General features: G+C 36.7%; 1 protein-coding gene across 1 annotated transcript; it reads right to left on the reverse strand.

Annotated features, from left to right (window-relative positions):
* Positions 1-10,527: 10,527 nt before the first annotated feature.
* On the reverse strand, positions 10,528-11,421 carry LOC111984232 (pectinesterase inhibitor 3). The gene has a single exon (XM_024015862.2). It carries the CDS (start codon positions 11,340-11,342, stop codon positions 10,716-10,718), a length of 627 nt encoding a protein of 208 aa, XP_023871630.2. The 5' UTR covers positions 11,343-11,421; the 3' UTR covers positions 10,528-10,715.
* Between the last annotated feature and the right edge of the window lie 16,309 nt (positions 11,422-27,730).

The raw sequence follows: 27,730 nt of genomic DNA on the forward strand, positions 1-27,730 counted from the left end.
GCTTTAATTTTATTTCTTTGGCACTCACTCGTATTCGTGATTGCACGTTCTTTGATCTGATGCATGCTTGCCGTGTCTGCCATCTTGGTAGCACCTTATATTTGTTTTTTAGTCGTCAGTAGTGTACTTCCGTCAAGGTGGAGTCTTGCCATTTAGCCTTTTCTTCTGGCATTTTATTATTTGGCCAATTTGGCGTGTACATATTTGTTAGTAACTTACATCCATCTAGGCGGAATCTTGTTACTTAGCCATTTTCTGCGTTAGGCAGATTTCCTCGTCAGTAACTTACATCCGTCTAAGCGGAATCTTAGTACTTAGCCATTTTTGGCTTTTAGGTGGATTTCTTCGTCAGTAAATTACATCCGTCTAAGCGGAATCTTGTTACTTAGCCATTTTTGGCTTTTAGGCGGATTTCTTCGTCAGTAACTTACATCCGTCTAAGCGGAATCTTGTTATTTAGCCATTTTTGGCTTTTTAATCATTCTTAGTGATATTATCTTCGTCAGTAACGTACATCCGTCAAGGCGGAATCTTGTTACTTAGCTATTTTTGGCTTTTTAATCATTCTTAGTGATATTATCTTCGTCAGTAACGTACATCTGTCAAGGCAGAATCTTGTTACTTAGCCATTTTTGGCTCTTGTTAGTTTCTTCTGGACCAGGCCTGTTTGTACACAAATATTGGCTGAATAATTCATTTATTGATTGTTAATGACGAATACGTCTTTCCATTACATCTACTGATGGTATTTCTTCAAATGTTCAATGTTCCATGGTCTTGGGAGCCTTTGTCCGTCTAAGGTCTCCAAGTGGTAGCCGCCTTGTCTAGAGTAGTGAATGACTTTGTATGGTCCTTCCTATGTGGGGCCGAGCTTTCCTTGAGTTGGGTCTTTGGTTGCTTAGGTCACTTTGCGCAGGACGAGGTCTCCTATGTTGAGTCGCCTGAGCCTCACCCTTCTGTTGTAGTAGTCTGTCATTTTTTTTGGTATTCCGTTATTTTGCTGAAGACTTTGTCTCGTACTTCGTCAAGGCAATCTAGATCAACTCGCAGTAGGTCGTCATTGTCTTCTTCATTGAAAACTTCTCGTCTGGTGTTGGTTATTCCCACTTCGACAGGGATCACTGCTTCTGTACTGTAGGTAAGTTTGAAGGGGGTCTCTCCCGTTGGGGTTCTAGCCGTGGTTCTGTAGGCCCACAAGACGTTGGGCAGTTCTTCTGGCCAGGCACCCTTCGCATCGTCCAGTTTGGTCTTTATGATCTTGAGCAACGTGCGGTTCGTCACTTCCGTCTATCCATTCGTCTGTGAGTGGCCTGGTGATGAAAACTGGTTCTTGATGCCCAGGCTCGAGCAGAAGTCCTTGAATCCCTGGCTATTGAACTGTCGTCTGTTGCCTGATATGATCATCTGTGGAATCCCAAACCTGCAAATTATGTTCTTCCACACGAAACCCTGGATTCTGGTCTCGGTGATGGTCGCCAATGCCTCTGTTCGTGTAAAATAATCTGCAAGCGCACAGAATCGTAACAAGTAGTAAAGTGTTTTTAGAAAACGAATGTCGAACCCACAGGGATTAACTATGTTATTGAATACCGAAATTTACTAAATTAAGTACTATTTGGAAAATCGAAAATAGATGGAACATTCTACTATTTGAATTAAATTAAACTATTTAATAAAAATAAATCTATGAATAAAAAATTAACAAAGCGTAAAATCTAAAAGTGTAAAAATATGATAAGAATGGATCTAGAGCAGTTGATTTAGCATCTCTACTTTCGCTCAACTAATGGTGTTTAATTCTAGAACTAAAATAACAAATCACCTCTCGGTCTCATTGTAATTCAATTGATCAAACCATAATTCGTAAAAAATAGTAAGTATTAAGAATAAGAATTAAACACTCAATCATGGAAATATTAAAAATAAAATAATTCAAAATATAAATTGTGTGTTCATTGCTAGACTACATCAACGCTCTAGAAAATAAAATTTAGTTCATAATAAAACTGAAAAGAAAACAAATAAAACTTATGTCTTTCATCTGATGGTTGATCAACATGAAGCTCTCGCCTTTGCCCTCAGATCCTCCTCTTCAGAAAGACTCCTAAAAGAAAAATCTTTAATGCGGCAGCCCCCTTTTCCTCTCAGGTTTTCTCTCCTTTTTTTTCTTTTTACCCTAAAGAGCCTTTAAATAGGTCAAGGAATCCTATTCCCGTTTGGAGAAAATCTCAGATTTTTAGGCTTCACTTAACCGACGATTTTGGCCCATTTAACATCAGAATTCGGACTTTTGGTAAACTACAAAGTTGTAGCCCTTTAAGTTAACTTTCCAGACCAACTTGAATTATCTCGATTGGATATCTGAGCCCAAAGTTATGCTGAAAATACTAACTGATATGTAGGCTGGAATCCTAATCCGAATTGGACTTGGATTTTGTACAAAATTCCTTTGATTCCTTGCTCTTCTCATTCCTTCAAAGCACAAATGAATAGATAAATATAAATAAAAAAAAATCAAATCAAATCAAAAGAAATAAAGGAAAACTAACAATTTTAATAAATAAGAGGATAATAAAAATCATGTAAAAATTACACTTATCAGCCTCTGCTTCAACCCATTTAGTAAAATAATCAATAGCAACTAGCAAGAATTTTACCTCACCTTTGCCTTAAGGCAGAGGGCCAACGATGTCGATTCCCCATTGTGCAAACGGCTATGGAGATGTTATCGTCGTCAGCTTTTCTGATGGAAGTCGTTGAATATTCCTGAACCTCTGACATTTGTCACATTTCTTGACGAACCTTGATGCGTCATCTTGCATGGTTGGCCAGAAGTACCCTGCTCGCATAATCTTTCTCACTAAGGATCTCGGTCCTGCATGATCTCCGTAAATTCCTTCATGGACCTCTCTTAGGACGTATTCGGCCTCTTCTTCATCAATGCACCTCAAGTAGGGCATGGAGAAACCTCTCTTGTATAAGGTGTCATTGAGAATCGTGAATCTGGCGGATCTCTTCTTGATCTTCCTGGCTTCATCTGCATCCTGAGGTAGGTGGCCATCCTGGAGGAAAGACATAATGGGCGTCATCCAGCTACTTGTGCCCTGGACTACGAATGTTAAAATTTCTTCTATGCTGGGGTTTTTCTGTATCTCAATCATCAGGTCTGTCTTCAATTCTATTTCTTCCGACGAGGCTATCTTTGAAACTTCGTCTGCGGCCATATTCTGGTGTCTCGGAATTTGGATGAACTCCACTTTTTCAAATTCTTGAGTTAAGTGCTTCGTCAACTTGAGGTATTTCTGCATTCTTTCTTCTTTTGCTTCGTATTCTCCTCTGATCTGCCCAATTACTAACTTGGAGTCATTTTGGACTAGCAGGTTCCTGGCCCCAAGTTCTTTTCCAAGCCTTAAAACTATCAGAATTCCTTCATACTCAGCCTCGTTATTGGTGGCTGGAATTTTAGCTGAACTCCATATCTCAATACTTCTCTGTCAGGAGTGGTTATGACGACCCCTACTCCCCCTCTTTTTTGGGCTGACGAGCCATCAGTTTGCATTACCCATGCTTTGTCCTTGCTGGCATGGCTGGGCTTGTCTGGATAGGTAAACTCGGCGATGAAGTCTGCCAAAGCTTGTGCTTTAATAGCCGTCCTGGGATGGTATTCCACTTCGAATTGGCTGAGTTCAATCGCCTATTGGACCATCCTCCCAGCTGCTTCGGGCTTCCTCATAGACTTCTTGATGGGTTGGTCCGTCATCACTAGGATTGGATTTGCCTGGAAGTATTGCCTGAGCTTGCGTGAGGCTACTATTAATGCAAACGTGATTTTCTCGATTTTTGGGTACCTGGATTCAGCTCTTTGGAAAGCTTGGCTGACGTAGTAAACTGGGAGCTGTTTCCTATCTTCTTCTCGGATTAAGGCTGCACTGACGGCTGTAGATGATACTGCTAAGTACAAATACAAGTTTTCACCTTCTTTGGACGGGTTTAGAAGTGGCAGATTGCTAAGGTAACGTTTGAGCTCTTGGAATGCCGCTTCGCATTCGTCGGTCCATTCAAAGGCTTGCTTCAGGGTCTTAAAGAATGGTAAGCATTTGTCCGTTGCTCTAGAGACGAACCTGTTGAGTGCTGCAATCCGGCCTGTAAGCTTCTAGACCTCCTTGACGGTCTTAGGTGATGCCATATTGATTATGGCCTGTACCTTCTCAGGATTTGCTTCTATTCCTCTCTGAAACACCATGAATCCCAAGAATTTTCCGGAGGCAACACCAAAAACACATTTACCAGGATTCAGCTTCATTTGGTATTGTTTGAGGGTATCGAATGTCTCCTTAAGGTCATCCAGATGTGCAAGCTCTTCCTTGCTCTTGACGAGCATATCGTCGACGTACACCTCTATATTCCTGCCTATCTGCTTGACGAACATTTTATTTACCAACCTCTGATAAGTCGCTCCGGCATTCTTCAGTCCAAACGGCATTACTTTATAACAGTAGAGCCCTTGACTAGTAATGAAGGCAGTTTTCTCCTGGTCCTCGTCAGCCATTTTTATCTGGTTGTACCCTGAGAATGCATCCATGAACGTCAACAGCTTGTGCCCAGCCATAGAGTCTACGAGCTGGTCTATTCTCGGAAGAGGAAAGCTATCCTTCGGACAGGCCTTGTTTAGGTCCGTGAAGTCCACACACATCCTCCATTTCCCATTTGCTTTCTTTTCTAGGACGACGTTTGCAAGCCAATCTGGATAGTATACCTCCCTGATGAAGCTTGCATTCAAGAGTTTACTCACTTCGTCAGTGATTGCTTGGTCTCTCTCGGGCGCAAAGGTTCTTCGTCTTTGCTTGATGGGCTTCCGCTCTGGGTCCACATTCAACTTGTGTTGGATGACTTCTGGAGATATGCCTGGCATGTCATCATGGCTCCAGGCAAAGACGTCTAAGTTCTCCTTAAGAAACTGAATGAGCTTCGTTCTCATCTCAAGACTTAAGCTCGTCCCTATTCTAGTTGTTTTCGTTGCTTCCCCTTCGATCAGCTCTACTGCTTCCAGTACCTCTACCTTTTCTTCCTCTTTTTCTTCTATTGTCCACGTGTGGTTTTCCTTAGCTGCTAAAACAGCCTGGTAGCATTCCCGAGCTAGAACTTGGTCTCCTTTAACTTCACCAACACCATTTTCCATTGGAAATTTTACCTTCAGGCAGTAGGTGGATGTGGACGCCTTTCACTTGTTGAGTGCTGGCCTTCCAATAATGACATTATATGACGAGGGACAATCTACTACCAAGAAGTCTATCTAACGAGTCAACTGCTCGGGTACGTTCCCACTGTTACTGCCAGCGTCACTATGCCTTTGGGATACACCCTGTCACCGCTAAAGCTAATGAGAGGGGAATCAAACGGACGTAGTCTTCTTGGATCTAGTTTTAGTTGCTGGAATGCAGGAAAGTAAATGATGTCAGCAAAACTACCGTTGTCCACGAGGATCCTTTTGGTGTTGAACCCTTCTATGGTGAGCATTATGACCAAAGGGTCATTATGAGGCTGTTTCACTCCTCTAGCGTCATTCTCATTGAAGGTCATATCCTGATCAGTTCGTCTGTACTTAGGTGGGGGTACTATGTGGACGCTATTCACCTATCGTTGATGTGTTTTCTTAAGTGATTTGAATGAGCCTCCCGTGATAGGTCCCCCCGCGATCGTCTGTATTTTCCCGATCACATTTTGAGGAGGTTGGGACTGACGGCCTCCGCTCTTGGACGAGGACTCATGTTGGGCTTTGTTTTCATCTCGGAATTTGTTGTACTCTCCCTTCTTTATAAACTTCTGCAACTTCCCTTTTCGTATCAATTCTTCTATTTGCTCTTTGAGATCCCTACAATCTTTGGTGTAATGGCCATGATCTTTATGAAATCGACAATACTTACTCCTGTCGCGGACGCTAGGGGACAAATCCAATGGCCGTGGCCATTTAAGGTAGTGCTCATCTTTAATCTGCGTCAAAATTTTGTCAACAGGTATAACAAGAGGGGTGAATTTTACCGTTCGTGGACTTTTATCATCTTTCCTTCTAACTTCGTCGTTAGTTCGACGATCCGGACGGTCCCGCTTTTGTCCTCTACGGTCGTCTTCTCTTCTCCCTTTGTCCCCCGGTCTGTCTTCGTCCCTGATAGCAGCCAACGCGTCCTTAGCGTTCATGTACTTCTGCGCTTTAAGGAGCATTTCAGCCATCGTCTTTGGGGGGTTCTTCGCGAGTGAGGTAACGAGCTCCCTGGACCTCAACCTTGCCTTAAAGGTCGTCAACTACACCATATCGTCAGCCTCGTCTACCTCCAGTGTCTCCCTGGTAAAGCGTTTTACATATGACCTCAAGGTTTCCTTCTCTCCCTGCCTGATGGTGAGCAAGTGATCCGCGGTTCTCTTTGGTCGTTGTCCTCCAATAAAGTGACGCAGGAAGGCGTTGCTCAACTACTCGAATGTGTCGATGGACGACGTTGGCAACTTTGTGAACCACTCCCGGGCAGCTCCCTTGAGTGTTGTTGGGAAGGAACGACACAATATTTTATCTGGGGGCTGCTGCAGTCCCAGGGTCGTTTTGAAGGTATTTAGGTGATCTTGGGGGTCCTTCAGCCCATTAAAGGGCTCGAGCTGAGGTAACCGAAATTTTGACGGCACTAGACAGTCGAGGACTGCTGTTGTGAATGGCGAGTCCGTCGCTCGGACCATCCGATCCACACTCTGCTCTGTTTTTTCCTTGATGGCATTCCTAAGTTCGTCCATCTCCTTCCTCATCTCTCGAAGAAGGTCTGAATTTTGCTCGGCGGGGGTGTTTGGCCCTCGATTGTCACTTCTTCTGTGGCTATTCCCTTCGTCTTCTTGATTTCCCCTCGAACGATTTTCCTCTTGCTGAAGCTGTAGCTTCATTTCCTGGTTTTGCCTAGTCAACTCTTCAACTGTGGCTGCAAGGGCCTGAATTTGCTGAGCTAGGGCTACAGAATCTTGATTGGACTCCATCCAAAAAGAATAAGAATAGGAAACCACTATTTCGAGTTTGAACACGAAAATGTCGTTCCTCACAGACGGCGCCAAACTGATAAGTGGAAGCTCGTCAGTAATGTTTGTCAGATGGAGGTGATCCTTTAGCTTTCACCAATGGTCACCGGTGTGGTGCCTGTTGCAATGTCTCCGATGCCAAATTCAGTATACGAAACTCTCTTCAAAGTAAAACAATATAAAATGAACAGAATGAAAGAAAAATCTCCTCTCTTACTTGTATCTCTCTCCTCTTCGTGGGAGTGTGTGGGCTTTATATATGCTCTCATGGTCTCTAGCCGTTGGAGCAGTTATGGAGGTCTTAATGCTCCTCTTGGTAACGTTTCGGGGCTGTGTAATGAGGCATCAATGTCTTCAAACGGTTCATACAGTTGGAGGTATAACCATTTAGTTGATTGTATTAAATGGCCTAGATACCTTCGTCAGTAGTGTTGTCTTCTGCGTCATCTGTCCTAAGGGTATATTTGTCCATATTGAAGGACTCGTCCACATAAGATAGACTTGCCAGTTTCGTCAGTCCCCATCAAGCAATTAAAATGTTGTTTTGGATCTTTGGTTGAGTAGTATGTTTAATTGCATTCATATTTGTGTTTTTCTTTTCTTTAAAAATAGTTTTTAAGTAATCTCGACAGCTTCTCGATTGCTAGGCTATCTATCGAGCCTCTTGAGCTTCTTTTCTCGATAGTTGTTATCGTAATCTTGATCCATCGAAATTCTTGAGATTCAATCTTGATAGTTGCTCAGCAACTTCTCAATCCATCAAGGAAATTTCTATATGCTCGATAGATGCTTAAATAGCTTCTCGATAGCTATTTCTTGCTATTTTAATTCCCGATAGCTCTCGACATCTCTCGATCCATCGAGAAACTGGGATTTCTATATATAGGGTCAGTGAGATCTCTACTTCATTTTTCTCAATCCTTTTTGACTCCTCACCTTCCTAAACACTTCTCAATCACTCCAAGCCTCTTCCCCAAGTGTTCTTCGGTCTCAAGAGCGTCTTCCTCCTCTAGTATGTCTCTTATTCATTCATTTATCATGCATTTCATCATTTGTGACCTAACTTTTGGGGTTTGTTGAAAAATTTGGGGTTTTTCAAAATTAAAGAGGTTTTTGCAAAATTTTTGGGATGGGTTTTTGTTTAAATTATTTTAAATGATCATGCATTGCATCACATTTGCATTTTAACTATATTTTCATGCATTATAGATGTGTGCTATATATGTTGAATTCATGTGTGCTGGTAGGATTGGATTGGGCTGAGCCCATGATGTTTTTACTATTGCATGTCACCTGTTTATGCATTTTTCATGCATATGTACCAAGTGCATTTTTTTTTCAAAAGAAAATACAAGTAGAGAGAGAGAGAGAGATATATATCACTTACAAACAAGTATTTCTAATCTTGAATCCATTAAAGTTTCATATGAAAGATGCAAAGAATAATAGGCATTCCCCTTAAAACTACTGCTTATGGACAATTAAGAGAGAGAGTAAAAATGGAAGCATCCTAGTCAAATGCAATTTGACAAGTTTGAGAGGTCCTTGGGAACTTCAGTATCTTCTCACAAAAACGAGGCTTAAGCTCTGAGCCTAGATCCCTTTCAACAATGAAAATCATTGTCTTTAAGATTTTTGCGTATTTAAATTTTCCCCTTAAGCTAAAACCATTTTTCCTATTTTAAGTCACCACTTTTTGAAATATAGTCTCTATCCCTTCTCTATTTCATTTAAAAATATCTTTCAAAAAAAAAAAAAATGATTGGGGTGGGTTGGGGTGAAGGTGTAGATAATGGGGATTTTTTTCAAAATAATACCCATTTTGAAATATTTTTGTTAGTTAGCGCCGTTTCCAAATTATTTAGGAAACTGACATCTCAAGTTTGGAAGACTCGATTTTACTGTAGCAAATCAAGCCTCAAAGACTCGATTTTCATGAAGTGTGTTGTTGAGGTGGATTAAAAAAATCCACATGGAACTCAAGTCTTAGAGACTCAAGTTCCCTTCGAGGAAGAAGATGACAAAACTTGAGTCTTAAAGAGTCAATTTCCACGTGGATTTTTAATCCATCTCAGTTTTGCTAACACATGGAAATCGAGTCTAAGAGACTTGAGATGCCAGTTTCTTAAATAGTTTGGAAATGTTGTTAACTAATAAAATTGTTGGGAAAATGATTTTTTTTTGCAAAAAAATCCAGATAATGGCGACTCATCCCTAATAAAAGAGACTGTGCCAAGTGTTGTTTAACATACAGCAGGTTCTTTTTTTTATTTAAGCTAGGTAATAATTTAACTATCCTTTAAATGAATAGGCATATGAAATGTCCGATAATTTAATTCACACTCTATTCATAGATAATCCAAGGGCTTGTGACCAAAATAATAAAATTTTCCAGGTTTTTGAAATGTGGGGATTGTCGAATATTACATATGCTCAGGAAAATCATGAAGGTGCCATTGAGGTTTAGGCTTCATGCATCAAGTCGGACCAGGGATTCTAGTGATCTTGGGAATCTTCTAGTAGTAAGAGTCATATGACATATCCTATGCACTCAAAAGGATGAAAATGTAAGGACTTCCCAGTCCCATGTCTTGTTTGGGTGGTGGTCATTATTATATATCTAATATCTTGCATGCTCATTGCTCAATTTCTTTGCGTTTTTTTAGTTTGGGCTTTAGCGTTTGTGTTCAGAGTGGTATAGGACCTCAAGGCCCATTCTTTGGGAGTGCCAAGTCCGATTTTGTTTTACCTCTTGACAAAAGTCCAGACCAATTTTTAAGTAGGGTCCAAAATTTTTGAGTTTTAGGCGATGAAAGTAGAGTTGTATAACTCAAAACTCATCAAACTAAACACTCTCTAATGTCCAACTCATGACACGTTTTTAAGGTGTTGAAAAACAAAGACCCTCACAGTGTTAAAATTTCAGCTAAACAATCCGGTGACTCTCTTGGAGATGCTCTTTGACGTTTCTTTGGTGATAACAACCAAACTGTGGACTCTAGAGTAGGATACGCATATAGCATATATTCTTTTCTATGGCCCAGCAAAAATGGACCTTCCCAGACTGAAGGACAGGTTGCATGGACCGACCATCGGCCTATATTAACTTACCCATTAAAGAAGTTAAAAAAGGGCAACAACAATTTGCATTACAATTTACACCACCTATCATTCAACTTTTTGGACATTTCGTTGCGGTAGTGAGTTGTTCTACGGTAACAAACTTTTTTGCTATAATTTTGCCACCTTTTATGCGTAGTTAACATATGAGTGGTTGTATATCACTTTTAGGTAAACCCATAATTTATTTTCTAAATTATACACATTTTCTTTCACTGCTTTTTAAGCTCTTCTGCTTAGTAAAACAAAGGTAATTAATCTCTCATATTGTGGAAGAAAAATTGTGAAATACTATAGCATTGCAATTGAGAAGTAGTAAAATCATAGCAATATACATACATACAGCTTTAACCTTAGGAGAACAAAGCCTGATACATATATTTTTATATTTATAAATATAAAGATATTGATATTCAAAAGTTGCATACTTTATAAATATATCATATGATACACACTACACAGTTACACAGAGTGATCAGGACCGTCCATCATCATCATTTTTGCCAAGAAAAAAAAAAAAAAAAAAAAACTCTCAATAATCTAGGCTAGGCTTTACCACGACTCTCATCAAGGCGATTGATCATGTAGAGAGCGTTACTAGTAACCTTACCCACATTCCTAATCTTCCTCTTCACATCAGACTTGAGCTTATTCCCATCAACGCCTTGAAACCCATCAAGACACGTGTCCTCATACGTCAAAGCCGCACTAAAAGCCGCACTCACCCAAGTCTCAGCATTACTCATCTGCCACCTGAAAGTTTCGACACGCAGGTGCTTCAGCTCGCTCAGCGTCTGCCTCAGCTCCTCCACCGACTCTGATATCTGCTCCACACAGTCACTCAGCGCACCTCTCTGTCTCTTGCTGATTTTCAAGTCTTTGGCTTCGCTCACTTGGGCCAAGTAGTTGGAGACCCGCTTGGCTCGTGACAGGCTCACTTTCACAGCAGCTTGGGCTAAGTCTTTGGGATTCTTGGCTGGTCCAGTGTAGGATGAGAGTGTACGGATACAGATGTTGGGGTAGCTAGCGTGTTCACAAGATGAACGGACCAGATCTTTGGGTTGGGGTGCAGCATTGGTGGGTGTTCGTGCAGATGCGAAGTAGGAGAAGAAAACAATGAGTTGGAATGCTAGTGTTAGTGTTATCAGAAGACAGAATGGGCGGTGAGCCATTGTGATTTGTGAGACTGCGACAGGCACACACTTTGAGTTTTTGAGTGGTTTCAACTTTCAAGAGCTGAGTGTAGTGTAGAGTGACACTTTGTTGTGTCGGTTTAATAGGGGTTTTGTAATTGTGCATTTGGCAGGGAACTAGAAACTTGTGACTATGGTCTTAAAGTTGGGACGAAATTACTAAATTGCCATTTTAATTATTAGGTTTGGGTGGGATGGGGTGTGAATGCATGATTGTGCCACAACTCGCTTAGGTAGTGAGTTATAAGTGGTAAACGGGTGATAAATATCTCTTTATCGCTTACAACTCGTCATATGAACGAGTTATAACACAAATTATGTCATTTTATGTGGTACCAACATAATTATGTATACGTAAGGTTTTTGTGTGTGTGTGTGTGTAGAAGGGTAAAACTTTTGAACTTATGACGGGCAGCTTGTCAACATCATTTATGAACATTGTTCAGTGACTCCAATCAAGGCGCCAAGAAAACTAAAAAAAAAAAAAATTGAAGAAGTATCAATCTAAAAACTTTAGGTCCGTGAACAATGGGAAATTTGGCACTTTGAAGCCAAATGGTAGTGACTAGGATGCCATTTTGAGTCTCTGACGCTCTCTAACGATAAGATTGCTTTGTTTTGATCTTCAATAAGTCCTAAAAAAAAATTAAAAATACAGTCAGTTTTACATACAACCAATAAGTCGTGATTAATACATAATAAAAATAATATGAGTGATAGGGCTATATAAAAGTATTTTACAACTAATCGGGGTTGAAAATGGCCAAATATCACTCTTGGTAAAAAAATTTAGTAACTTACCACTGATTATGAAATAATTAGCAATCTACCACTTTTTTACCACTTTTTTAAAATTTGAGTTTGTGAAACTTGAGTTTTCTTTGAAACTACTTTGAAACTCGAGTTTCATAAAAATAGCCATTGTGGCATTCGTTGAAGTGGATTTTTTTTTTTTTTTTTTTAAATTACATAGAATTCAAGTTTTATAAACTCAAGTTCCTTGTAAACAAATTATAAAAGTAAAATGTCATGCACATTTGCTTGAAGATAGGTTTCAATTGAATCTTAGCACATTTGAAGTCCCATCCCAAGATAAGAGGCATCCTCCAGAAGCTTCAAAAGCATCTTAAGAGTAATTTTGGTGCCACACTCAAAACTGCAACCTTGTCCACAACTCGCCAATGTAAGAAGCTTCAAAAGCATCTTAAGAGTAATTTTGGAGCCACACCAAAAACCATAACTTTGTCCACAACTTGCCATCCACAACTCGCCACATTGGCGAGTTGTGGTTGGTGGGGGGTGTTCCCACATGGACCCACCATCACTCATCCACCAACCACAACTCACCACATGGGCGAGTTGTAGGCAAAGTTGTAGTTTTGAGGATGACACCAAAATTTTTCAACATCTTAAACCATTTATTAATGACCTGTAGCTATCGTGAAATTTATATTCGATGCTTCAATCGACCAATTTGAGAGGACAAAAAGTTGTCAGAACAAACTCATTCGCATACGGAAAGTATTCACCAACCTCACCAATTGTTGTTTATATATATATATATATATTTTTTTTTTTTTCCTTTTGCACAGTATATCCTCAAAACTTTCAACCAGAGATTAATCACTGTTCGCAAAAAAAAATTTAGTAACTTACCACTGATTATGAAATAATTAGCAATCTACCACTTTTTTACCACTTTTTTAAAATTTGAGTTTGTGAAACTTGAGTTTTCTTTGAAACTACTTTGAAACTCGAGTTTCATAAAAATAGCCATTGTGGCATTCGTTGAAGTGGATTTTTTTTTTTTTTTTTTTAAATTACATAGAATTCAAGTTTTATAAACTCAAGTTCCTTGTAAACAAATTATAAAAGTAAAATGTCATGCACATTTGCTTGAAGATAGGTTTCAATTGAATCTTAGCACATTTGAAGTCCCATCCCAAGATAAGAGGCATCCTCCAGAAGCTTCAAAAGCATCTTAAGAGTAATTTTGGTGCCACACTCAAAACTGCAACCTTGTCCACAACTCGCCAATGTAAGAAGCTTCAAAAGCATCTTAAGAGTAATTTTGGAGCCACACCAAAAACCATAACTTTGTCCACAACTTGCCATCCACAACTCGCCACATTGGCGAGTTGTGGTTGGTGGGGGGTGTTCCCACATGGACCCACCATCACTCATCCACCAACCACAACTCACCACATGGGCGAGTTGTAGGCAAAGTTGTAGTTTTGAGGATGACACCAAAATTTTTCAACATCTTAAACCATTTATTAATGACCTGTAGCTATCGTGAAATTTATATTCGATGCTTCAATCGACCAATTTGAGAGGACAAAAAGTTGTCAGAACAAACTCATTCGCATACGGAAAGTATTCACCAACCTCACCAATTGTTGTTTATATATATATATATATATTTTTTTTTTTTTCCTTTTGCACAGTATATCCTCAAAACTTTCAACCAGAGATTAATCACTGTTCGCAATGGGTGGGCCTATAGTGGGGTAAATCGCTAACCCAGAGAATTTTTTCAAAATGCAAGTAGCTAGACTCAAATTAGGGAGCACACCCAGCTGAATTCGGTACAAACACCTTAAGACCAAGTGCCCAACCAACTCAGCCAACCCTCTGAGTTAATTTTTGTTTCTAATTGCACCTTATAAGACTTACAAAAGGTGTGAGATTACTATTGAGAGATCATGTTATACACAGTACTCGAGCTTTGCAAACTCGATTATGAATAAAAATTTACATTTCCATGCTCAAATTTTTAAATAACTCAAGCTTACAGAGCTCGAGTTTTGTTCACAAGCAACTCAATTTTACAATTCTCGAGTTCCACGTGACTTTTTTTTAATAAAAATATCCACTTCAGCAGGTGCCACAGTGGCTTTTTTATGGAACTCAAGTTGCTAAAACTCAAGTTTCAAAGTAAACTTGAGTTTTAAAGCAAACTTGAGTTTCACAAACTCGAGTTTTAAAAAAATGGTACATTGTTAATTATTTTGCAAATAGTGGTCAATTGTGAAATTTTTTAACAAATAGTGGTATTTGGCCATTTTGGTCCTACTTAGGTGGTAAAATTGGGTTTGTGGTAAGAAATTTAGAATAGTTATCATTTTTTTTATAATTTTTTTTTTTCCGTTAGAAAAAGATTTGTTAATTTCTATATTTTTGCTTATGTCCATTACTGTCATTCGGATGAAACCATGAGGCTAGAGCTAAATGATAGTAATTATGTTTCTTAATAACGTTGTTGTTTTTGTTTTGTTTTTTTTTTTTTTTTGGAGAATTCTTAATAACGTTGTTAATTGTGGTTGTTATCATTGAGTTACATTTGGGTTGACACTTGAGATTCATTGCCGTAGCACTGTTTCTTTATATTATTCAAATGGAGGTTGGTCTCCTTTTTCTTGTATTTCTTGTCAATATTGTATTATATAGGAATGGAGTCTAGACTTAAAGTTAAGGGGACGGAAGTATAAATAAAGAAAAAAAAAATCATTATGAAAACAAGCATCAATTTAATTAGTATTAAAAAACCGTCAATAAAGATAAAGATACAAAATTATTATTTATACGTTACAATACAATTACTTATAAAAAGGGAACTCAACCATGCGTTTTTTATTTTATTTTAACTTTTTTATGCGTGCATCTGTTGCTAGATAAAAGCAAAATTTTTTTGTTAATTTTTTTTTAAAAAAATAGTTGAGTTGTTTGTTTTGGATAAAATTGGTTGATTAGACTTAACTTTTTAAAACTTTACTATTGGTAATTTTTGTTAATTTTGTTGGACTTGTTATTTTTTTTTTTAAATTTTAGATCTATAAATTTTTTTTTACGGCCTTTATAAGGATTAATGATATTATTAAGGGTGGCCAAATGTAATTTTATTGAACTAAATTGTTAAAATATAATACTTATATATACTATTTTTTAAAAAAAAAAATGGGGGGAAGTCAAAGACTTGTATTTCTCATTTCAATAAGATTCTGTCAATTTTACCCAAATAAAACTTTTGAGAGCCAGTCTCGTGATTCTTGGGATTCTTTCCCGAAATAGTTGCTCAAGTCAACTGAGAAGTCAGCTCGGCCTTATCGAAACTTCATGTTTGGTCCTGGACACCCTAGATTAAGGTTGAGAAGAAAAGCATGGTTGAGCTAGTTCATGCACCGTCATTAGTTTGTACATCATTGTTTATAAGACACCAATGATATTATTTGTCATGTCACTTTGTAAGGTTTTTATAATAAATTTGATAACCCCTTTTAAAATTTTCCTTAAAAAATGTCTATCATATAAACTCTTGGTACTAAATTACTACATCAAACTCCAAGATGTCAAAAGTCTTATAATTCAATTAGTACTTTATGGTGACCATTTTTTTTCACCCAAACAGCCCCTTAGCTTCTTGCCACTCAAAGCATGAATTGTCTATAACGTGGCTCTAATATGCCTAGCTATGATGACAATTGCTATGTGACTAATTCTCTATTGGTTACTTTGAGGGAACCAAGACCTCATAGGTTGATAAATGAACTACTTCAAGGAAGTCCAACCTCTAAAGTGAAGCTTCACTCAATAATAATATTTTTCATAGATTCAAAGATGCACGATCATCAATTTTTTTATATTCTTTCGCCATTATAGACACACATTTTGTATCTAATATGATTTAAGCCCTTATTACCCAATAATAACATTCAAGGACCTATAAATTGTCCATCTCCATTGGAACAACCATAAAGTACTAATTGAATTATAAGACTTTTGACATCTTGGAGTTTGATGTAGTAATTTAGTACCAAGAGTTTATATGATAGACATTTTTTAAGGAAAATTTTAAAAGGGGTTATCAAATTTATTATAAAAACCTTACAAAGTGACATGACAAATAATATCATTGGTGTCTTATAAACAATGATGTACAAACTAATGACGGTGCATGAACTAGCTCAACCATGCTTTTCTTCTCAACCTTAATCTAGGGTGTCCAGGACCAAACATGAAGTTTCGATAAGGCCGAGCTGACTTCTCAGTTGACTTGAGCAACTATTTCGGGAAAGAATCCCAAGAATCACGAGACTGGCTCTCAAAAGTTTTATTTGGGTAAAATTGACAGAATCTTATTGAAATGAGAAATACAAGTCTTTGACTTCCCCCCATTTTTTTTTTTAAAAAATAGTATATATAAGTATTATATTTTAACAATTTAGTTCAATAAAATTACATTTGGCCACCCTTAATAATATCATTAATCCTTATAAAGGCCGTAAAAAAAAATTTATAGATCTAAAATTTAAAAAAAAAAATAACAAGTCCAACAAAATTAACAAAAATTACCAATAGTAAAGTTTTAAAAAGTTAAGTCTAATCAACCAATTTTATCCAAAACAAACAACTCAACTATTTTTTTAAAAAAAAATTAACAAAAAAATTTTGCTTTTATCTAGCAACAGATGCACGCATAAAAAAGTTAAAATAAAATAAAAAACGCATGGTTGAGTTCCCTTTTTATAAGTAATTGTATTGTAACGTATAAATAATAATTTTGTATCTTTATCTTTATTGACGGTTTTTTAATACTAATTAAATTGATGCTTGTTTTCATAATGATTTTTTTTTTCTTTATTTATACTTCCGTCCCCTTAACTTTAAGTCTAGACTCCATTCCTATATAATACAATATTGACAAGAAATACAAGAAAAAGGAGACCAACCTCCATTTGAATAATATAAAGAAACAGTGCTACGGCAATGAATCTCAAGTGTCAACCCAAATGTAACTCAATGATAACAACCACAATTAACAACGTTATTAAGAATTCTCCAAAAAAAAAAAAAAAACAAAACAAAAACAACAACGTTATTAAGAAACATAATTACTATCATTTAGCTCTAGCCTCATGGTTTCATCCGAATGACAGTAATGGACATAAGCAAAAATATAGAAATTAACAAATCTTTTTCTAACGGAAAAAAAAAAATTATAAAAAAAATGATAACTATTCTAAATTTCTNTAACGTTGTTGTTTTTTTTTTTTTTCTTTTTTTTTTTTTGGAGAATTCTTAATAACGTTGTTAATTGTGGTTGTTATCATTGAGTTACATTTGTGTTGACACTTGAGATTCATTGCCGTAGCACTGTTTCTTTATATTATTCAAATGGAGGTTGGTCTCCTTTTTCTTGTATTTCTTGTCAATATTGTATTATATAGGAATGGAGTCTAGACTTAAAGTTAAGGGGACGGAAGTATAAATAAAGAAAAAAAAATCATTATGAAAACAAGCATCAATTTAATTAGTATTAAAAAACCGTTAATAAAGATAAAGACACAAAATTATTATTTATACATTACAATACAATTACTTATAAAAAGGGAACTCAACCATGCATTTTTTATTTTATTTTATTTTTTTTATGCGTGCATCTGTTGCTAGATAAAAGCAAAATTTTTTTGTTAATTTTTTTTTTAAAAATAGTTGAGTTGTTTGTTTTGGATAAAATTGGTTGATTAGACTTAACTTTTTAAAACTTTACTATTGGTAATTTTTGTTAATTTTGTTGGACTTGTTAATTTTGTTTTAAATTTTAGATCTATAAATTTTTTTTTTACGGCCTTTATAAGGATTAATGATGTGGGGCCCGTGGGTCTGATAGCCTCAGCCCATCGTGTAGTAGGCCCAAGGCCCGCGCCGGGGAAGGATGACCATCCAAGGCTAACTTAGGGAGAGACTCTTTTTTGGATCCACGCCGAGGACCTCTTCGTCCTCGGCATACTAAGGATAATTTTGGGAAGGGACAAGCCCAGAGCAAGCTGTCACCTCCACACTTAATGCATTCACCTAACCCCTCTGGCCGCATTAATGGGGATGCAACCCCTTAGCAGGGCAACGTTGATCAGTATGAACCACTTGAGTGTTGATAAGGCCTCTGATATGACGGATGGTCAGAAGAAAGACGAATGGATGATCAACTGATGGAAGAACGAGATAGGACAATGAAGACTATATAAAGAGGAGCGAGTAAAGTTAAAGGGAGGGGGGGAAAGAGAGAAGAAAAATGGGCCGAGGAGCATCCCCCAGTTATAAATAGTTCTAAGTATTTTTTAATAAAAGAAGAGAGTTCATGCTTGGTGAACGACGGCCAGCGCCTAAACCTTCAATCCATTCTCTGCAAATTTATTGTTTGGGGCTTGTTGGGCTGAAAATCCAAATTGAGTCCCTACAAATGATATTATTAAGGGTGGCCAAATGTAATTTTATTGAACTAACTTGCTAAAATATAATACTTATATATACTATTTTTTTTTTTTAAAATGGGGGGAAGTCAAAGACTTACATTTCTCATTTCAATAAGATTCTGTCAATTTTACCCAAATAAAACTTTTGAGAGCCAGTCTCGTGCTTCTTGGGATTCTTTCCCGAAATAGTTGCTCAAGTCAATTGAGAAGTCAGCTCGGCCTTATCGAAACTTCATGTTTGGTCTTGGACACCCCAGATTAAGGTTGAGAAGAAAAGCATGGTTGAGCTAGTTCATGCACCGTCATTAGTTTGTACATCATTGTTTATAAGACACCAATGATATTATTTGTCATGTCACTTTGTAAGGTTTTTATAATAAATTTGATAACCCCTTTTAAAATTTTCCTTAAAAAATGTCTATCATATAAACTCTTGGTACTAAATTACTACATCAAACTCCAAGATGTCAAAAGTCTTATAATTCAATTAGTACTTTATGGATGTTCCAATGGAGATGGACAATGTATAGGTCCCTTGAATGTTATTATTGGGCAATGAGGGCTTAAATCATATTAGATACAAAATGTGTGTCTATAATGGCGAAAGAATATAAAAAAATTGATGATCGTGCATCTTTGAATCTATGAAAAATATTATTATTGAGTGAAGCTTCACTTTAGAGGTTTGGACTTCCTTGAAGTAGTTCATTTATCAACCTAGGAGGTCTTGGTTCTCTCAAAGTAACCAATAGAGAATTAGTCACATAGCAATTGTCATCATAGCTAGGCATATTAGAGCCACGTTATAGACAATTCATGCTTTGAGTGGCTAGAAGCTAAGGGGCTGTTTGGGTGAAAAAAAAAATGGTCACTCATCACTCAGTTTTCATCATCCATCACTCATTACTCTATAACTCATTTTTTATCACCCAATAATGACCAAATGTGTCACTTAACCCGTTTGGCACCCAACACTCAGTTATGTTTTCAACCAAAAAAGCTAAAAAACTAGGACCAATACACTAACCCAAAGAAGACTTTGCTCTCTCCTTTTTTTTTTTTCTTTTTCCCTTGACTCTTACATCTTTCTCTGCCTCTCCTTTTTTTTCTTTTTTCTTTTTTTCTCTAGAATGGCTGCAGGATTAGGAGGTCGAGCTCATTGGTATAAGAGGTGGATCTGTCGATTTCATGAGATGGGTTGAAGCCAAGTTTCAGTTTAAGTAAATGAGGCAGTTGAAGCTGGGTTATGGGGAAGAGAGGAAGTGGGTTTTGGTGAAGAAGCAGCAGCGAGGGAGAGGGCGGCAGCCATGGAGGATGAGGGACTCAGCTATGGAGTCAGAGATAGGATGTTTGTAGCCACCATGGCTAGGAGGAGGAGCAAGTTCAGACCCATGGTGAAACCCATTTCTCCTTTTCCTCACTTCTACACTGTTGTTTTGTATCTGTACTTAGATTTTGGTTTTGCTTTTAAGCTTCACTGTTTGTTGACTTAATTTAGTGTGAAAGTGAGTTGAAGTGAAGTAAATAAGTTTTGAGTTTTTGTTTTGATCCAATGTGGTAGATCTTTGAATTGTTATAGAATTTTTGTGGCCGTTGGATTGGAATGATTGGTGGTAATGGAATTTTTGTGGCTGTGTGGATGAACATGTTTTTGGGTTTGTGTTTGCGTGTTAGTGTGTATGATCTAACTCATGTGTTTATGGGTTTGATTTTCTGGGTTTGAGAAATTGGTACCCATGTGTTTCTCATTTTGATAAAGTTACCCATGTGTTTTTGGGACAAAATTGCAAAATGCCCATTTTGGGCAAACTAAGCAGCATTTTTCCCTCTTTCTCAAACTAATTAGGAAAATGTCCTTCTTTTAAAACTCGATTTTCTCAAAATCGAGTTATAAAAAAAAAAAAAAAAATCTGGAGCCCTATAGCAGCATTTTTAAAGACCTACAGTGATGTTTTCAGGACCTATAGTGATGTTTTGTAACTCGACTTCCAATAAATCGAGTTATAGGCAATTTTTTTAATTTTTTTTTACCAATAACTCGATTTTATATAAATCGAGTTACAAAACGCCACTATAAGTTCTGAAAATGTCACTATAGGCTCCTTAAAAATGCCGCTATAGGGCCTAAATCGATTTTGAGAAACTCGATTTTTAAAAGAGGGGCATTTTCCTAATTAGTTTGAGAAAGAGGGTAAAACGCTTCTTAGTTTGCCCAAAATGGGCATTTTGCAATTTTGTCCTGTGTTTCTGTGAAGAAGAAAAGAAAGAATAAGAATGAAGAAGAAGAAAAAAATGGCCATTGGAGTGAGTCTGTGAAGAAGAAAGAAATAAAGAAAAAGAAAGAAGAAGAAAATGGTGCGTCTGTGACTTTTCTTTGACAGTGGGTCCTAGTCATGTCTGTTTATTTACCAAAATGCCATGAAAACTCAATTTCCATAACTTGAAAACACAAAAAATGTATTTTCAATTTTTATAACTCATCACTTAAAAGTCAGAGAGTTGAGTGATGGAAACAAAAATTAAAAACAAATCCAAACAAACCCTTCTGCCGTGGGACCCTCCAATTTTGAGTTATGGGTGATGAAAATAGAATAATGGGTGATGGAAAACAATAAATCCAAACAGCCCCTAAGCTTGGTGTTATTAAATTTTGGCAATAGTGTATGCTTAAGAAGATATGAGAGATGTTCTCTACATTGAACACTCACCTTAATCAACTTACTAGTAACGTAAATTGTGATTGAGTTCAAGATTTGCACAATCAAAATGAATTGACATGTCTTAATTGCCAAATGGATCTTAATCAACTTGTGTACGGTCAAGATTGTGATCAAGTTGAAGATTTGTGGAATCTAAATGAATCAGGATATCTCAAAGGCCAAACTAGTCAATATTCAAGTCATTCAATAAACACAAACACCCAAAATCAAGATAAGGAAGAAATTCCTTTGAAAGGCTACCCTTGAGGACAAGGGTAAAATTAAGGAAGAGGAAATGTTATGTGCCTCTATTTAATTAATTTTATCATTTCAAGATTATATTTTTTTAGGTAGATAATACATTGGGAAGTTTCCAATTGAATATTTAATATAACATATAGGGACACCACTTAACCAAAATTGAATAGTTAATATAATATATAGGGACACCATTTAATCCAAAAGGCTTAAAGCCTGTGAGTTTGGGCCCAGTTATGTTATATTAACCACTCACTCTTATTGTTATTATTTTATGTGGGATTTCATTCAAACGTGTATGCTAAATAATCTTCTTCTCACTTGGAACTCTCTAACTCTTCATGCATGGGATTTGACCAAATCCTACTAGCTATCTCCTTGCTTTACAGGCTTTTTCCTTCACCACCAAGTCCTACTAGCTCTCCCTTACCCTATGGGCACATCATCCATGGACGTAGCATGTGCTATCTATGGGAACCACGTGTTAACCCTACACACTCATCCATGGGAACTAGTCCACACTTTCCTATCAATGGGAGCTTTGCGTCTTACCTTGATATAACACTATTGGCACTATTACATTATTGGGTTTTTTCTAGGATCATTTGTGTGGGCCTTTTTGGCTTACCTTATCTTCGCTATGAAAGGGCCCTTGAACATTTCACCACCACCTTCACCACACACTACCTAAGCTTTGATACCACTAGTTGGGGAGATAATATCTTGAGGAGTTTTCAATTGAGTAATTAATATAACATATAGAAACACCACTTAACTCAAAACTCTTCAGTCTATGAATTTGGGCCCAACAAATTTTTTTTAATCATCACTCTTGTTATTATTATTTCAAATGAGAATTTACTCATACGTGTATAGTCAACATATTTTTTGTTATATTTATTTTTAATTTAAAAGTTACTCTTGTAAAGCCATCTATATATATGACTTGATCTTAAATAATAAAGCATGTTGAAAAATATTATCATTGAGTGATGTTTTACTTTGGATGTCTGAACTCCCTTAAAGCAATTCATTTATCAAACTAGGAAGCCTTGGTTTCCTCCAAGCAATAAACAAATAATCGGGCACATAAAGAATTATATTCACATGTAACCGAATCTTCTCACCATACATTTTAATGTATTCATTTATCATTTTTGATAAGCGTGTATTCAACTTTTTTTTTTTTTTTTTTTCATATCAAAACATCATAGAATGCATTAAAACATCATAGAATGCATTAAATCGTGGTGGTATTTGAATGTTAGATTAGATCACAATGAATTTCAATGTTCATTTTTTTTCTGCTCCATTAGATAAAGAATTGATGAGTTTAGTTTTTGAAGATTTGTGAATCCAAATGCTTATATTCTAGAATGAGAATATAATCTTATTTAATCTAAATCTTGAAATAAAAACATATGAAATAACTTTGTTCATGCATCATCTCATAAAATTCCAGCATGTTTATTTGATTTTGCATCACATGAAATTAGGGGCAGAACCATTTGAAGACCAAGGGGGCTAACCGCTAATGGCTATCTAGGTTGATTTGGCGGGGACTCTTAAGTTGGAAAAGGTAGGATTTAGGTTTCATTTTCATACAACGTCGATTAGGGGTTTTGTGCATACCTTAGATCAATGTACAGTGATCTTTATATAGGGCATGTAGTGCAGAATTTGGAAGAAAATAAAACCTCAACTGGAGAGTGATTCTTAAGGAATACAACTTCGAGAACTAATTTGGTGATTCTTTGAATCTTTTTTCAAAATAGTTGCTCAAGTCAATTTGGCCTTATCATTCCTTCATGTTTGATCCGAGACACCCCTAAGCCGAGAAGAAAAGCATGGCCGAGGTCATTTATGACACGTCATTAGTTTTTTTTTTTTTTTGATAGGAAGATTGCATAAACTTTATTAACAATGGAAACAACTAATACATCATGGAGAATAGCTTGTTCAATAAAACAAAGATTCTCTTCAATCTAAACAGAGAAATCAGCAATGACAAGGGCATGTTTTGCTAGTAAATGAGCAGAACTACTGTCTTGCCTACAAACATGAGATATTTACACATGACGAAACTCATGTGAAGCAGCCAATGAGCTATACACCAGAGCAGCAATAGCAGATGGAGGGGGCGATAATTCCTTCATAGCATTTGCCAATATCAACGAATCACCTTCAAGGACAAAATCCTGGATAAGCAAATCTTTAGTTCAAGGACAAAATCCTGGATAAGCAAATCTTTAGTAAGCTGTAATCCAATCTCGAAGGCCTTTTTTCAGCCTCAATGGCTCCAAGAGGTGCCATTATCTTCTTGCTACAAGCTCCAACCAAACTGCCTTCATCCCGGATTAGTATCCTCACCCCTACCATTAATCCATGTCTTCAATGATTCTAACCAAAACAAATCACTCTCACCTACAATTACAAAAAGAAAACCACTCCCCATCAGTATAAAAATTTAACTTCAAATTTTAAATTAAACATAACTTTCACAATCCTAATCACTTTTGGTATGATTCTTATCCTCAAATTCAAAATTTAACTAAACATAACTTCCAAAATCCTAATCCCTTTTTATATGGCTCTTATTCTGAGATTATTACGTTAATACTGATGAATTGTTGCTCTTGGATATGAGGCTTATATTTGCAATCTCGCTATGAAAATCCTCACTAATTCCAGGAAGAAGAGCATGCCAAGGTCGTTCATGACACGCCATTAGTTTGTCCTTCATTGTTAATGTGACATTAATAATAGTAATTGTCACACCACCTTATAAGATTTTTATAATAAAATTGTTATCACCTAAAACATCCTTGCAAAAAAAAAAAAAAAAAAAAAAAGAAACCTCTACCAAGAGACTTATCAAAAAAAAAAAAAAAAAAAACCTCTACCAAGAGAAATAAAGGGTTGAAAATAGGAAAGGTAGGGTTCACAGCCAAAGAGTTGGGGCCTGGGGCTTCTTTCTATTGGGATAAATCTTGTAATTAAATTAAATATAACCTAAGCAACAAAGAAAATAGAAATCTACGAAAACGATAAAAAAATCAACTAACAAGAATACCAAGAGGGAAAAACCACATGGCAAATCCAATCAATCTACTATAGTAAAATAGAGATTATAATACTCAAATTATACCCAAAACCTGAGTTCACAGTAAATTGGTAAAATACAATAATATCTTTAGAAACAAACACAACCTCACCACAAAATCTGGTAGCAAGATCTTCCACTCTGAATACTTCAACTCTTTGTGATTGTAGCATTCACATAATCCTTCTAGAGAAAACCCCCCAATTTATTTTCCTTGTGTGTCTCGAGCAAAAGAAAAATCAACTTTTATTTTTTCCCTTAGTGCCGCACAAAATACTAATCTTTTTCTTTCAATGGGCTTTAAAACTGTGTTTTACTTTTCAATCTCTCCGAATCTCTCTCTGCATCATGAAACCACACGCACAAGCTTTATATAAAAGCTTTCAAGCCACCTGACACTCCTAAGCTATGATAGTTCAAATGGATTTCATATAGGAATGGCAACGGGTCGAGTTCAGGTCGGGTTTCTTTATGCCCGAACCTGACCCACGAGCCCAACCCTGAAATCCGAACCCGTCCCGTTTAATAAACAGGTTTTTTTAACATCCAAACTTGTCCCGTCGGGCCCCGCGGTCTCTATCAGCCACTTCAGGGCCTTATCTAAAGGCCTTAATCCCTAGCCATACAATCTTATTAAAAAAACAAAGGAGTTTCCCTTTCGAACACAGAATCACAAACACATATTCACAGGATCACAAACATAAACTCACAGATTTGAGAGAGGAAATGAATCCAAAAAAAAAAAAAAAAGAACCCAAAAATAATATTGGAGAACTCAGTCCACCAAGGCTCTATCTCCGATCTCGGACTCCTACTCGGCCTCTCTTTATCTCAGACCACCAAGATCTTCGATGATTGGCAGTGGTTTTAGCCATTAATCCCACCTCTAGGCCGAAGCTCAAGCCTGACCTCAACACGACCAAGAGCTCCTCTGATCATCACCAAAAGGCCTCTCTACCTGTCACAGCCTAAACCTCGCACATCTCTCTATGATCTAACCTCCGTGCTTCTCCCTGGCAAAGTAGCAACCACCACGTGATGAGAGTGAAGGTAAGGGTGGGTCGGTGAGTGAATGAGAGTGAGGGTGAGGGTGATTGGGTGAGACATGTGGGGTGGCTTGAGAAAAAATGAGACTAAGAGTTGAGATGAGAGTTCTGAGAGGTGGCTTGAGCTAAGAGAGACATCAGAGAAATGAAAATAGGGTTAGGGTTTGATATAATTAAGTGACATATATATAGATAGGTATTTTAGTAATTTTACTTTAAGTTTAAATGGGACAGGTCAGGTCGGGTCCGGGTTCGGGCCAAGATTGATTTTACCAAAACCCAGATTTGCTCTGGGTTCATTTTTTTTTTTTTTTAACCCAAACCTAACCCTATTCTTATCGAGTCAAGACGGGTCGGGTACCCATTGCCATCCATTTTCATATTTTGAAACTTCAAAAGTTGGACAAACTTTTATATAAAATTTGATCATCATATAACTTTAAAGAATAAACGATTTTGTCAATGTTCTGAATTTGGAACTTACTATGAGTTAATGTCAAAGCCAAGAGATCCATACACACACATTTGGCCATACTCAATAACCCAACTTTTCAAGCCCAAACAGAATCATCAAGCTTTACTCTCAACAAAAAACCCCATCATCAAGCTTTAAATTTCTTATTAGTGTTATTAGTACAACACACAATGATCACAGTTTTACGGGAATAGCCGAATAGATTCACATAGACAATCGTCACACAATCAAAGAGAGCCTTTAGGTTATGCAAGCACAAAGAGAGAACTATTATTCATACTTTGACAGGCTTGTGCTTTCAGGGATTTCAAGAGAAATTTGAGAAAGCAGGAGCTCAGGTTGTTGGGATTGGCAGTAATGATCCATTATCTCACAAGTCACAAGGTAGTACAGAAACTTTGCATTATAGGATAGCTTTATATTTAACACTAGAGGAGTTTTTTCATATAGATTTTTTTTTTTTTTTTTTTGGTACATGTGAAGAATATTGTGTTACAACTTAAAAACATGTTTAATGTAGTGTTCACCACAATTTACAACCATGTTTTGGACAGCTCCAAGTATAGGCTCCTTTAATCTAGTTGTTCATTTCCTAAGTAACTCCAATTAATTATAACTCTTTTATGTTGTAACATGGTAGCTCTGTATTTGTTTTTAGTTGTCTTGCCCCCGAATTATTTGTATGCTTTATGGAAGGTCCTCTAACTTACTAGGCATATAATGGATGAGCTAGCAATAGGCGGAATGGACACTATCTACCTCTAGTTATGATGCGATATTGTATAAATTATCAATTCTTTTTTCAAAATGTAATTTGGTTATTAATCATGTAGAAGCTAGTTCATTTTTTTTAATGGATGTAATCTTTTAGATCATAGATACTTATAAAATTGCCTAATTAAGGTTTTGCAATTTCAAGACTAATCTTTTTGAAAAGATACCTGATCGTCCTACCTAAAATAATTACCCATGAGTTTTTGTGATTTTTTAAAAATTTATTTTATAATTCAATTGTTCTAATAAGTGGGAGAGGGGATTCTAACCATGATTCTCCTTATAAAGGATATTGGAGGATTACAATTCGGCTCATTACAATTATTCTAAAAATAGGCTGTGTGATGTGTGTCAAATGCTACTAAAAATTTAAGTGTCTTTCTCATCATCAATTGGTTTTGAGATAAAGTGGCATTGCTCGTAGTCCGACAAGTGGTATCCAAGCCAAGTTCATGAGTTCCAAGTGTTGCTAAGTGAGGTGGTATTCAAGTCAAACCACACATGGATAAAAAAAAAAAAAAAAAAAAAAAAATTGTATTCAAGCAACAAAATAAAAAAAAAAATGCAAGTCAAACCACACACGGCAACATGACCTGATTGATTCTTGGTGACAAGAGGTGTACCCCCTATTGAGATATTAAATGCTTTTGGAAGGTCCTTTAAGTGGTCCTTGTTCAAAATTGCTCTTATACTCTGGTTTTCTCTCTCCAATTTTTTGAACAATGTAAGTAGAAAAATTTTTTTTTTTGGTAGATCGAA

This window comes from Quercus suber, unplaced genomic scaffold (assembly GCF_002906115.3).
Source record: "Quercus suber isolate HL8 unplaced genomic scaffold, Cork oak 2.0 scaffold_131, whole genome shotgun sequence".
Classification (NCBI taxonomy): Eukaryota; Viridiplantae; Streptophyta; class Magnoliopsida; order Fagales; family Fagaceae; genus Quercus; species Quercus suber.

Coding starts and splice junctions, on each gene's coding strand:
- LOC111984232 (XM_024015862.2), bottom strand. CDS start 11,342: ATGGCTCACCGCCCATTCTGTCTTCTGATAACACTAACACTAGCATTC.